We start from the raw sequence: 12,228 nt of genomic DNA, 5'->3' as shown, positions 1-12,228 counted from the left end.
CCTCCCACTCCTGAAATATTGGCAAGTGGTCGCAGCTCACATGGTTTGGGGTGGTAGTAATATCACTGCAGGGCTACGGTGTGTAGGAACCCATGGGGTCCTTACACCTTGCATGTCCGGCTGCAGAACAACTCCTTCAGCATGTTCTGGAGGGGTGTTCAGTGGGGGGGCTTTTTTCATCGGAAGCCCCCCGTATCAGATCGGCCCTTTCTGTCGGGGTTCCCCCTTGGGTGCGGTTGCCTCGTGGGTGTCAGGGTCAGGTGTTCCGACACGGAACGCGCTCCTCGCACGGTTCCGGGGTTGTCTACGCACAGCGGGGGGACCGGGCCAACTATCTACAGTTCCTGGCGGACCTGCGCCACGTGACGGCGGGTGCGTTGGGAGTGTCGTCACATATGACTACGGCAGTACCATATGTCGAGGTAGATGGAGAGAACGGTGAGGCGGGGACTTGTGTTTACACAACCCCACCCGTTTTCAGGTTTGGTACAGACCCCGTTGTCGGGGTCTCCAGCAGGGACAGCTCTGGTCAACGAGATCCAATCTCTGTGGACGAAGCAAGCCATCGTCGTGGCGTTCTCCTCCCGGTGTTCTCAGCCCGAGAAGTCGGGAGGGAGGGGTGTAAGACCCAGGCTGGACCTGTCCCATGGGAAGGTTCAGCATTTTTTGGATCGTCTCCTACCTGTTGAACACTGTCAGGTGGGGGTCTGGTTCTCCTCCATAGACCTGTAGGATGCGTATGCGCATCCCCGATCTTCCATCCTAGGGCTTACCTACGCTTCCTTTGCAGGGTTAGCGTATGAGTACCAGAGGCTGCCGTTCGGTTTTCTCTGGCTCCCCGCATCTTCACCAAGTGCGTGGAGGCCGCACTGGGGCCTCTGCGTCGTCCGGGGTTACGGAGTGTTCTGCCCTGATGACGTTCTGGTCCTTCGCGGTCAAGGTGGATCGTCAGGTCTCATACCAGGCAGGTCTCTACCAGCCTGGGGTTGCTGTAGACTGGATGTAGAGTATTCCTCTTCCCAGTCAACGGTTGGAGGGCTATGGGCATCCATCTCAGAGCGTGTTGTCAACACGCTCGGGAGGTTCCGTCCTAGGACGGTTACGGCGCTGTCTCACGTCGCGTTTTCACCGACGCCTCCCTCGCTGGTGATGCGTCGGGCCAACGCAGTAGGGGGCAGCTGGCAAACCATGCTGCCCGGTCTGCGCTACGTTCAATGTGTTGGTGTTGAAAGCGGTCCTTCTGGTCCACAAATGGTGTTGATCAGGACGGACGATATGACGTCAGTGTCGTGTATCGACAGACAGGGAGGAGTGCGCTCCCCCTGTCTGCACCAGGCGGCGGGCGGCTGGCTATGGGCGTCCTCCATCTGCGCGGCCTGAGGGCTCCCCACATCCCCGGCAGGGAGAATGTGGGTGCAGGTGTACTGTCGCGGGGCGGCCCTCATCCTGACGGGTGAGGATTGCGTCTGGACATGGCCAGGCAGGTCTGGGACCGATGCCGTGCCGCCAGGGATTCTTCCCCATACATCTGTTAGGTCAGTTGTTGGGACGGGTACGTTGAGGGGCGCAGGTTCTTGATCCTGATGGTGTTACCATCTGGAATGCGCATGCTCCCTCCACTGTCACGCTTACGCGGGCAGATGACGTATGTTCCAAGTGTGGTGTAAGGCGGGGGGCCGGGACTCAGTCTCCTGCCCCTTGGATGCTGTCCTTGGTTACCTCCAGTCTCTCCTTGATAGACTGTCGGCTTCGACGGTGAGGGTATATGCAGCAGCTATATCCTCCTATCATGAGGGGTTTGAGGGGATGTCTTGTTCAGCCACCCTCTTGTGAAGCGTTCCTGCTTGGCGCTCCGCTTGCGCGGGCAGATGACGTGTGTTCCAAGTGTGGTGTAAGGCGGGGGGCCGGGACTCAGTCTCCTGCCCCCTGGATGCTGTCCTTAGTTACCTCCAGTCTCTCCTTGATAGACTGTCGGCTTCGACGGTGAGGGTATATGCAGCAGCTATATCCTCCTATCATGAGGGGTTTGAGGGGATGTCTTGTTCAGCCACCCTCTTGTGAAGCGTTCCTGCTTGGCGCTCCGCTTGCGCGGGCAGATGACGTGTGTTCCAAGTGTGGTGTAAGGCGGGGGGCCGGGACTCAGTCTCCTGCCCCCTGGATGCTGTCCTTAGTTACCTCCAGTCTCTCCTTGATAGACTCTCGGCTTCGACGGTGAGGGTATATGCAGCAGCTATATCCTCCTATCATGAGGGGTTTGAGGGGATGTCTTGTTCAGCCACCCTCTTGTGAAGCGTTTCCTGCTTGGCGCTCGACGCGTTAAGCCGGTGCAACGCTCCTTGGCTCCGACTTGGGATCTTCAATTGGTCTTCGGTCGGTTGTCCTTGGCCCCGTTTGAGCCGCTCGAGCAGGCGCCGTTGGGACAACTGTCCTTCAAGACCGCGTTCCTTCTGGCTGTCACTTCCGCTAAACGCGTAGGTGAGCTCTGTGCTCTCTCGGTACGTCCAGAGTGCCTGTCTTTTCGGGCCGATTGCGGTGTCACTCTGCGACCTAATCCTGCTTTCGTGCCTAAGAATATCCGGAGTTCCTTCCGCTCCCGGGATATTGTGGTTCAGGCGTTTCGTCCTCCTCCTCACACTAGTGAGTTAGTTGCGGGCCTTCACCTGTCATGTCCAGTCCGTGCTTGGGGATTTACCTCAGCCGTACTCAGGATTTCAGGGTTACCGACCAGCTTTTTGTCTGTTACGGTGGGGCTCGTGTTGGTAAGGCACTGTCGGAGCAGCGCCTGTCCCATTGGTTGTGCGAGGGTGTTACCCTCTGCTACACGTTGGCTGGGCAGGATCCCCCTGGGGGCGTCAGGGCGCACTCCACTCGTGGGGTGGCTGCCTCTGCCGCTCTCCTGGGTGGGGCCTCGGTGGAGGCCATCTGTGCTGCAGCTTCATGGTCCTCCCCGGGCTCCTTTGTAAGGTTTTTCCTCATGGACATGACCGGGGGTTCTGTCTCCCAGGCGGTTCTGGGGTCTGTGGCCTTCCCTGCTTCCCGTCCTTTGGTCGGGTAGCAGGAGTGTATGGGTATGGGCCACAGTGTGTTGAGTCACACGTGGTTCCGCCTGTACGGTGTGTTCAAGGGGTTCTAGTTTCCCTCTTGTTCGCATTCAGGTGGAGTTGACTGCGCCCCCCCTTCATTAGGGAGGATGGGGTGACAGGGCTCCCCGCACCCCTTGATGTGGGCTTACGGGTCCTCAGGGGGTACATCTGTCGGGTCTCGCGCCCGCTCTTCCCCATTATCTCGTAAGGCTCAGAGCGGGACGCGATGCAAATACGATATATAACGATAGGTTATGTAGATAACCTAGTTATATTAGTATTGGCTGAGCGTCCCGCTCTGCGCAGCCCTGAGTTCCCTCTTGAGGGATCTTTTCCTGGGACGGGTTTTGGCGAGGAAGGGTGTTTCATGACCAGAGTCATGGTTATATGGGTGGTGCCACCATAAGGGGCGGGGCCCCATACAGGTGGGGTGCATGTGTTTTTATTCGTGGGAGATACATTAAGTATCACAGGAGATAGGAGTATCTCGTAAGGCTCAGAGCGGGACGCTCAGCCAATACTAATATAACTAGGTTATCTACATAACCTATCGATATGTGTGTTTCCCTCTGTGTATGTCTGTGCTCATATTAGGAGTTCCGGTGACAAAACCGGCCTGTACAACAATCAGGCTGAGGCCCATATATGGAGTTCCGCCCCATTCGGCCAGAGTAATGTGGCCTGTGACACACCCGTGTCTAAATCACGGAGCACGGCTGCGGCTTGTTACAAACAGACAGAGAAGATTGGAGAACCTTGACAGGCATAGACCTCAACATTCTACTGGATTGTGGACTGTATATACGCTCACACACTAGCAGTCACTTTAGCATGAACACACACACATGCTGCACACGCTCACACTCAACGGTCACTTTACACAATGAAAGGTCACTTTAAAAACAAGAACAGGAGTGGTTCTTGTATAGTAAACAGATGGATATAGCAAGCTAGCATAAAGACACATAGTATAACTGTAGATTGTATAGTATAGCATTGTATAGTAGTGTACATAAGACCATTACCATGCTTTTTGTAAACATTATGTACATATACCTGTTATGTCTTATCTTATTATTGTATTATTGCACAATCGTTGCGGGCAAGACCCCCCGCATTTCACTGTATACTTGTATGCCGTGACAAATAAAACTCTTGACTTGACTTGATGGGAGCTTGCTGTGTGCATTAACCCCTTCCTTCCCACAAACGGCAATAAAACATTATGGTTTTGTCACGTAAACACTCTACAACCACACAACAACAACAGTTTCAAGTACCTCGGAGCCCACATATCCGAGGACTTGACATGGACCACACACATTGACAGTGTTGTGAAGAAGGCACGACAACGCCTCTACTTCCTCAGGCGCCTAAGGAAGTTCCAAGTCAGTCAGAAGATCCTTAGGAACTTCTACTCATGTACAATAGAGAGCATCCTGACTGGCAACATCACCTCCTGGTTTGGGAATAGCACTGCACAAGACCGTAGCAGACTACAAAGAGTGACACGTTCAGCCGAACGCACAATTGGAGGGGGGCTTCCCACCCTCCAGAACATTTACAACAAGCGGTGCAGGGGGAAGGCTAAGAGAATCATCAAGGACTCCAGCCACCCGAACAACTGCCTCTTTGAACTGCTGCGGTCAGGCAAGCGATACCGGAGTCTTAAGGCGAGCACAGAAAGACTCAGAAGAAGCTTCTATCCCCAGGCCATCAGGCTGCTCAACGAACAATAAACACTATGCAACAACCATCAAATGCACACAGCACACACATCCACACGCACACACTCACTTTAAACAAACAACTCACTGCAGCACCCACTTTACACACTTTAGAACACCTAAACACACTTTACACTTTATATTTATATTTATTGGTAAAGGATTTGCACTAAAACTCGCACACCTTACTGTAAATTGTACCTAAATTGTACCTCATCCCATTTCTGCTCTGCACTATATAGTATTGTATTAGTATATTGCATAGTATATTGTATATTGTATGGTAACTCAGTTACTTCTATTCTGCATCGAACATTGTACATATGTCTATACTGAACACTGTGACCTCTATTTTTACTTCTATTTTACATGCTATACTATTTTATTTCATACTTATCTTGTCTAACACAGTCTCTGGAGCGTAACAGTAAGAAGCATTTTGTATAAAAGTATTCTGTACTTCTGTATGACAACTATTAAAGAAACTTGAACTTGAACAAGTGTGTTACAATACATATTTGTGTCAGCAGTCACTTAACTAGTCGGAAATCTTTTTCAGTTTCTCCACTCCACCAATTATGTCCCGATAGCCAGATAATGCACCAGCTAGTATATTTGTAAACTTAAAGTTCAATTCTACCCTAAAGCCATGATTAGGGCTGCGTTTGATTACCCAGTCTATGTTGTAATCTCTCTCTCTTATCATATATATATTGGCTGTCCCTCCCCATTTATTTTGATGTTTGGTGCCCAAACACCTCATCTCACAGTCTGTCAATTCTGGATTACAGAAGGTAACTGTTGTAATGTCAGCCCCACTGCCGGCGTTCTTACCTGTATGTCTAACGTGCGCAGGGTGTAAGACGCACCTGTATTGTATTGCTCCCGTTACCCACTAAACTACTCAACCAAAGGGATCACAAACGTGTTGTGTGGCTTACTTATTATTAGAGGTTACCACATATTTTTGGCGACGAGGATAAACTGGATTGGCGACGTGTCATCCCGGTTGCTTTTGTTTGTTGTTAGCGTGAGGCTAAAGCTATAGCTGGAAGGCTGAAGGCTAACGTATGAGCGACGCCGGCAGTGGTACTGAAGGAGCATCGCTCGGGGACGGGAGAGCATCGGGAGAAGAGGACGAGCCGAGTGTGGAAGAGGAGCCTCGCGCTCAGATGGCGACGTTTGGGACTATCAGTGAGTTTGTGGAAGCGAATGAGGACTGGACAGAGTACGAGGAAAGGTTGGGAAATTTTTTCAATGCAAATGGAATTACTGATGTGGCGAAAATGCGCTCTATTCTCCTGAGTGTGTGTGGGGCTAAGACTTATAAGCTAATAAGGAATTTAGCTACACCACTGAAACCGGGGGAAATTCCATATGAAGACTTAGTCAAGCTTGTGGGGAACCACCACAACCCAAGACCCTCTGTGATAGTACAACGTTTCAAATTCCACAGTCTGTTCAGGAAGCAAGGTCAGTCTGTAGCCAACTTTGTAGCTACGCCAACTGTCGGAACATTGTGAATTCGGGGCAGTGTTGGATGATATGCTCCGTGACAGATTAGTTTGCGGCATTAATAATGACCCCATACAGCGCCGCCTGCTGGGGGAAGCCCCGCCGCTGACTTTTAAAAAAGCCCTAGAGATTTCCCAAGGTATGGAGATGGCTGCAAATAATGCTAGGGACATACAGAGGGGGAATGGGTTGTCAGTGTCACAGACAGTGCACCAAGTCAGAAGGGATCCTGCCTATAAAGAGACTGGTAAAAATGAAGTGTTTAAAAAAGGGGTGGAATGTTTTAGGTGTGGGGGGTCGTCGCATTATGCAAATGACTGCAGATTCAAAGAGGCTGTCTGCCATAATTGTAATAAAAAGGGACACCTAGCAAAGAAGTGCAGGAGTTCAAAAGACAATAAAATGGGCAGGGGCAGGCCTTGGCAGGGAAAGCAGCGTCAGGCTCAAGCCTCCACACACCACCTGGAAGAAACACATGAGGAAGCAGCGTGTGCATACAACATGTTCGGGGTGGGAACAGATGAGGAGCCACCTGAACCCTATTATGCCACTATCACTGTCGGGGGACAGGATGTAAAGTTTGAGATTGACTCAGGGGCTACTGCATCGGTCATCAGTGAGGAGACCTACAGGAAGACATGGGGGTCTAACCTACCACCCATTAGCCCATCAAAGCTCAGGCTCAGGACATACACAGGTCAGCCCATACCTCATATAGGGGTGCTATATGTGGACATTTTAGCGGGGAATCAGAAGGCAAAGGCCAGGCTGGTTATAGCTAAGGGGGGGGGGGCCAAGTCTTTTGGGCCGTGATTGGCTAAGGAAAATTAAGCTAAACTGGCATAATGTTAAATATGTGCACACGACAGACAGAGGACATCCTGCATCGGTACAGTGATGTTTTCAGGGACGAGCTGGGCACACTGAAGGGGGTAACTGTGAAACTCCATGTTGACCCTGAGGCCGCCCCAAGGTTTTTCAAGCCTAGGTCGGTGCCGTATGCCATGAAGGTCAAGGTGGAGGAGGAGCTGGAACGTTTGCAGAAGCAAGGCATCATTGAACCCGTCCAATTTTCAAGGTGGGCGGCTCCCATTGTGCCAATCCTGAAAGAGGATAATACAGCACGCATATGTGGAGACTACAAGGTGACGGTAAATCAGGTCTCTAAACTGGAGGAGTATCCACTACCAAGAGTGGATGACCTGTTTGCAACCTTGTCACGGGGGAAGCTTTTCACAAAGCTAGACATGAGCCATGCTTACCAGCAACTGCAACTTGACGAAGAGTCAAAAGAGTATGTCACCATCAACACTCACAAGGGCTTATTTAAATACAATCGCCTCGTGTTTGGAGTGGCATCCAGCCCCGCCATTTTTCAAAAAACAATGGACACGCTGTTACAGGGTATCCCGCACGTAGCGGTATATCTAGATGATATCCTCATCACGGGGGCCACGGAGGCGGAGCATCTGGCTAACCTAGCACAGGTGTTGAAACGACTCTCAGACGCAGGACTGCGTTTGAAGCGTGCCAAGTGTGTGTTCCTGGCACCGAGCGTGACCTACCTGGGACACAGGATCACAGCACAGGGGCTCAGCCCTTTGGAAGACAAGGTGAGAGCCATAAAGGAGGCTCCAAGCCCAAAGAGTGTCCATGAACTGAGATCGTTTTTGGGCATGGTGAATTATTATGGCAAATTTCTGCCGGATTTATCAAATGTTTTGTCCCCACTGTACAAGCTACTGCACCTTGACACTAAGTGGGAGTGGAGTGGAGAGCAGCAGAGAGCTTTTAAGGAAGTGAAAGAGCTGCTCCAGTCTGCGAAGCTGCTCGTTCACTACGACCCAGACAAAGAGATCATCGTCTCGAGTGATGCCTCGCCTTATGGAGTCGGAGCCGTGCTCTCACACATCATGGAGGATGGAGATGAGAAGCCTGTTGTTTTTGCTTCACGTACCCTAACAGCAGCGGAGAAGGGGTACTCTCAGTTAGATAAAGAGGGTCTAGCTGTTGTTTTTGCTGTGAAGCGTTTCCATCAATACCTATACGGACGGGCATTCACTATCACAACAGACCATAAACCTCTGATGAGTCTGTTCAGTGAGACAAAATGCATCCCACCGCTGGCCTCAGCCAGGATACAGCGTTGGGCTCTCACACTCTCAGCCTACCAGTACACTATAGTGTTCAAAGCGGGCAAGGATAACGCAAATGCTGACGCACTGAGTCGACTGCCGTTACCAGAGACACCCGCCACTACATATGTGCCTCCAGAGACTGTGTTTTCATTGGAGAGGCTAGCAGAGACACCTATCAAAGCGACACAGATTAAGCAGTGGACTGAGAGGGACCCGGTCCTGTCTCGGGTCAAGACCTTCCTTTTGCAAGGTTGGCCCAGTGTCGTGGAGGGAGAGGAACTGAGGCCGTATGCTAAACGCAAAACAGAACTGAGCCTGCAGGACGGCTGCATCTTCTGGGGGTCGAGGGTCATTGTACCGCCCCCAGGACGGTCACAAGTTGTGGAGGAGATACATGAGACTCATCCAGGAGTCTCCCGGATGAAAAGCCTAGCGAGATCATACGTCTGGTGGCCAAGAATGGACGATGATCTGGAGAGCAAGGTAAAATCATGCACACAGTGTCAGACTAATCAGAACAATCCACCGCCTGCTCCGTTGCACCCATGGGAGTGGCCAGACCGCCCCTGGTCTAGGCTGCATGTAGACTTTGCAGGACCCTTTTTGGGACAGATGTTTCTGATCATGGTAGACGCACACTCAAAATGGATAGAAGCCCATATCATGAACAATATCACAGCCCCCACAACCATAGACCAACTCAGACAAGTCTTCGCAGTCCATGGGTTGCCAGACACCCTGGTCTCGGATAATGGCCCAACATTCACCAGTGAGCTGTTCAGTGAATTTATGCACCAGAACGGCATTAATCACATTAGGACGGCGCCGTTCCACCCAGCCTCAAATGGTTTGGCTGAGCGGGCTGTTCAGACAGTGAAAGAGGGGTTAAAGAGGATGACAGGAGACTCTCTAAACACTAGACTTTCACGTTTCCTGTTTACCTATCGCCTCACGCCTCAAACGACAACGGGGCGCACGCCAGCAGAGATGCTGATGGGGCGTAGGCCCAAGGCGAGATTGGACTTGCTGCGTCCAGACATGAAGGCGAAAGTACAGAGGAAGCAGGAGAAGCAGAAGGAGCGTCATGATCAGCACGCAAAAGAGAGACAATTAGAACCTGAGGACAAGGTCTATGTGAGGAATTTCAGTACTATCAACAAGCAACAGTGGCTGCCTGGCGTTATTCTGAAACAGAGTGGCCCAGTTTCCTATGTCATTCAACTGACTGATGGACGTGTTTTCCGTAGACACCAGGACCATGTACGCCTACGCCACGACACAAGTTCAGAGACTGATCGCACCACGGTGGATACCCGTGGGGAACAGACTATGGGAGAATGTTGTTTGCCAGTGACTACTGTACCAGTGACAGACTCCCCAGGAGAGGTGTCTGTGTCCCCAAGTAGAGTTGACACTCAGACCCCTCTCATGCTCTCAACACCAGAGCCACCCAAACCTCAGTCACCTGTGGTGTGTCCGAGGTCACCAGCGGTATTGCGCAGGTCACAGCGTGATCGCAGACCTCCCGACAGACTGAACATTTAACGAGACAGTTATGAGTGTAATGACTGTTGGTAATATGTTTTCCAAGTGCCTTATTTGGTAAGCTGTTGCTAAGTCCTTTATTTGGTATATATATTTTTGGAAAGTGTACAGACACTTAGTATTATTTTTGTATTACATGGACATTGGGTAATGTTGAAATTTAAAGGGGGAGGGGTGTTGTAATGTCAGCCTTATATATATATCTAGGATTAATATGGAGGCAGTATCTATATTCCCCCACTAGAGGGAGCTATTGCTCAAGGGATATTATTTTGTGACTACAGATATATACGGGAGGTATTCTCCGTATCAGGGGCCGGCGTTCTTACCTGTATGTCTAACGTGCGCAGGGTGTAAGACGCACCTGTATTGTATTGCTCCCGTTACCCACTAAACTACTCAACCAAAGGGATCACAAGCGTGTTGTGTGGCTTACTTATTATTAGAGGTTACCACAGTAACCTTCATATGGAATCACACCAACTAGGCTTGTGTTTGTCATAATCTGTGTGTGTGTGTCTCACCACACTGTGTGATGTAATGGATGCACCGCTCCACTATGACAGGTGTGTCTGCGTCTGTGAGCTGCTGCTGCCTCAGACAGTCTCCTCCGCTGCCTGCCGCCCGCTGGATCGACCAGAGCCAACCCTGGAAGTCAAGCTTCCTCTCCCCCTCTATGTACAGAGTCCTAGAGATAGAGAGAGACAGAGAGAGATAGAGAGAAAGAGACACAGAGAGAGTGACAGAGAAACAGAGAGAGGGAGAGAAAGACAGAGAGACAGAGAAAGAAAGAGACAGAAAGAGGGAGAGAAAGAGATATAGAGGGAGAAACAGAAGAGAGAGAGGGGGGGGAGAAAGCGAGAGAAAGGGAGAAACAGAGAAAGAGAGAAAAAGAGATGGATGGAAGTTGTTTAAATATTGTGTCTTTTTCATTACCGTTTCAATAAGAACCAACCTACAGTACAGTAGTTGTGTGATATGTTGTGATGTATCACTTTATTATCTTTAAAACAAAAGAAAAGGAAATAATGTATTTCTCTCACCTGCCTTTCTCCACCAGAACCAACACCTCACTTTCCTGCTGGATGGCTGCAAAACAGTCATTTAATTTCATTTATTTATTTATTATTATTACAACACATTATATTGAAACACTTATTACAACACACTCACAGGATGTATAACTGTCACAGCTCCAGTAGATTAATATACAGTATAACTGTCTGTCTGACTCACAGCTCCAGTAGATTAATATACAGTATAACTGTCTGTCTGAATCACATATCCAGTAGATTAATATACAGTATAACTGTCTGACTCACAGCTCCAGTAGATTAATATACAGTATAACTGTCTGTCTGACTCACAGCTCCAGTAGATTAATATATACAGTAGTATAACTGTCTGACTCACAGCTCCAGTAGATTAATATATACAGTAGTATAACCGTCTGTCTGAATCACAGCTCAAGTAGATTAATATATACAGTAGTATAACTGTCTGACTCACAGCTCCAGTAGATTAATATACAGTATAACTGTCTGTCTGACTCACAGCTCCAGTAGATTAATATATACAGTAGTATAACTGTCTGACTCACAGCTCCAGTAGATTAATATATACAGTATAACTGTCTGTCTGACTCACAGCTCCAGTAGATTAATATATACAGTAGTATAACTGTCTGACTCACAGCTCCAGTAGATTAATATATACAGTAGTATAACTGTCTGACTCACAGCGCCAGTAGATTAATATACAGTATAACTGTCTGTCTGACTCACAGCTCCAGTAGATTAATATATACAGTATACCTGTCTGTCTGACTCACAGCTCCAGTAGATTAATATATACAGTATAACTGTCTGTCTGACTCACAGCTCCAGTAGATTAATATATACAGTATAACTGTGTCTGACTCACAGCTCCAGTAGATTAATATATACAGTAGTATAACTGTCTGACTCACAGCTCCAGTAGATTAATATATACAGTAGTATAACTGTCTGACTCACAGCTCCAGTAGATTAATATATACAGTAGTATAACTGTCTGACTCACAGCGCCAGTAGATTAATATACAGTATAACTGTCTGTCTGACTCACAGCTCCAGTAGATTAATATATACAGTATACCTGTCTGTCTGACTCACAGCTCCAGTAGATTAATATATACAGTATAACTGTCTGTCTGACTCACAGCTCCAGTAGATTAATATA

At 49.2% G+C, this 12,228-nt stretch overlaps 1 protein-coding gene across 1 annotated transcript in view; it reads right to left on the bottom strand.

Annotated features, from left to right (window-relative positions):
• The window catches only part of arap1 (ArfGAP with RhoGAP domain, ankyrin repeat and PH domain 1), a 283,086-nt gene that overhangs the window by 95,152 nt on the left and 175,706 nt on the right, over positions 1-12,228 (bottom strand). Inside the window, 2 exon segments of the mRNA XM_084308436.1 lie at positions 10,533-10,696; positions 11,052-11,097. Of these exon segments, the coding sequence (XP_084164562.1) occupies positions 10,533-10,696; positions 11,052-11,097 (210 nt within the window).

The sequence above is a fragment of the Notolepis coatsorum genome (genome assembly GCF_963971535.1).
Source record: "Notolepis coatsorum genome assembly, chromosome: 1".
Classification (NCBI taxonomy): Eukaryota; Metazoa; Chordata; class Actinopteri; order Aulopiformes; family Paralepididae; genus Notolepis; species Notolepis coatsorum.
This window is presented reverse-complemented; position numbering and strand designations above follow the sequence as displayed.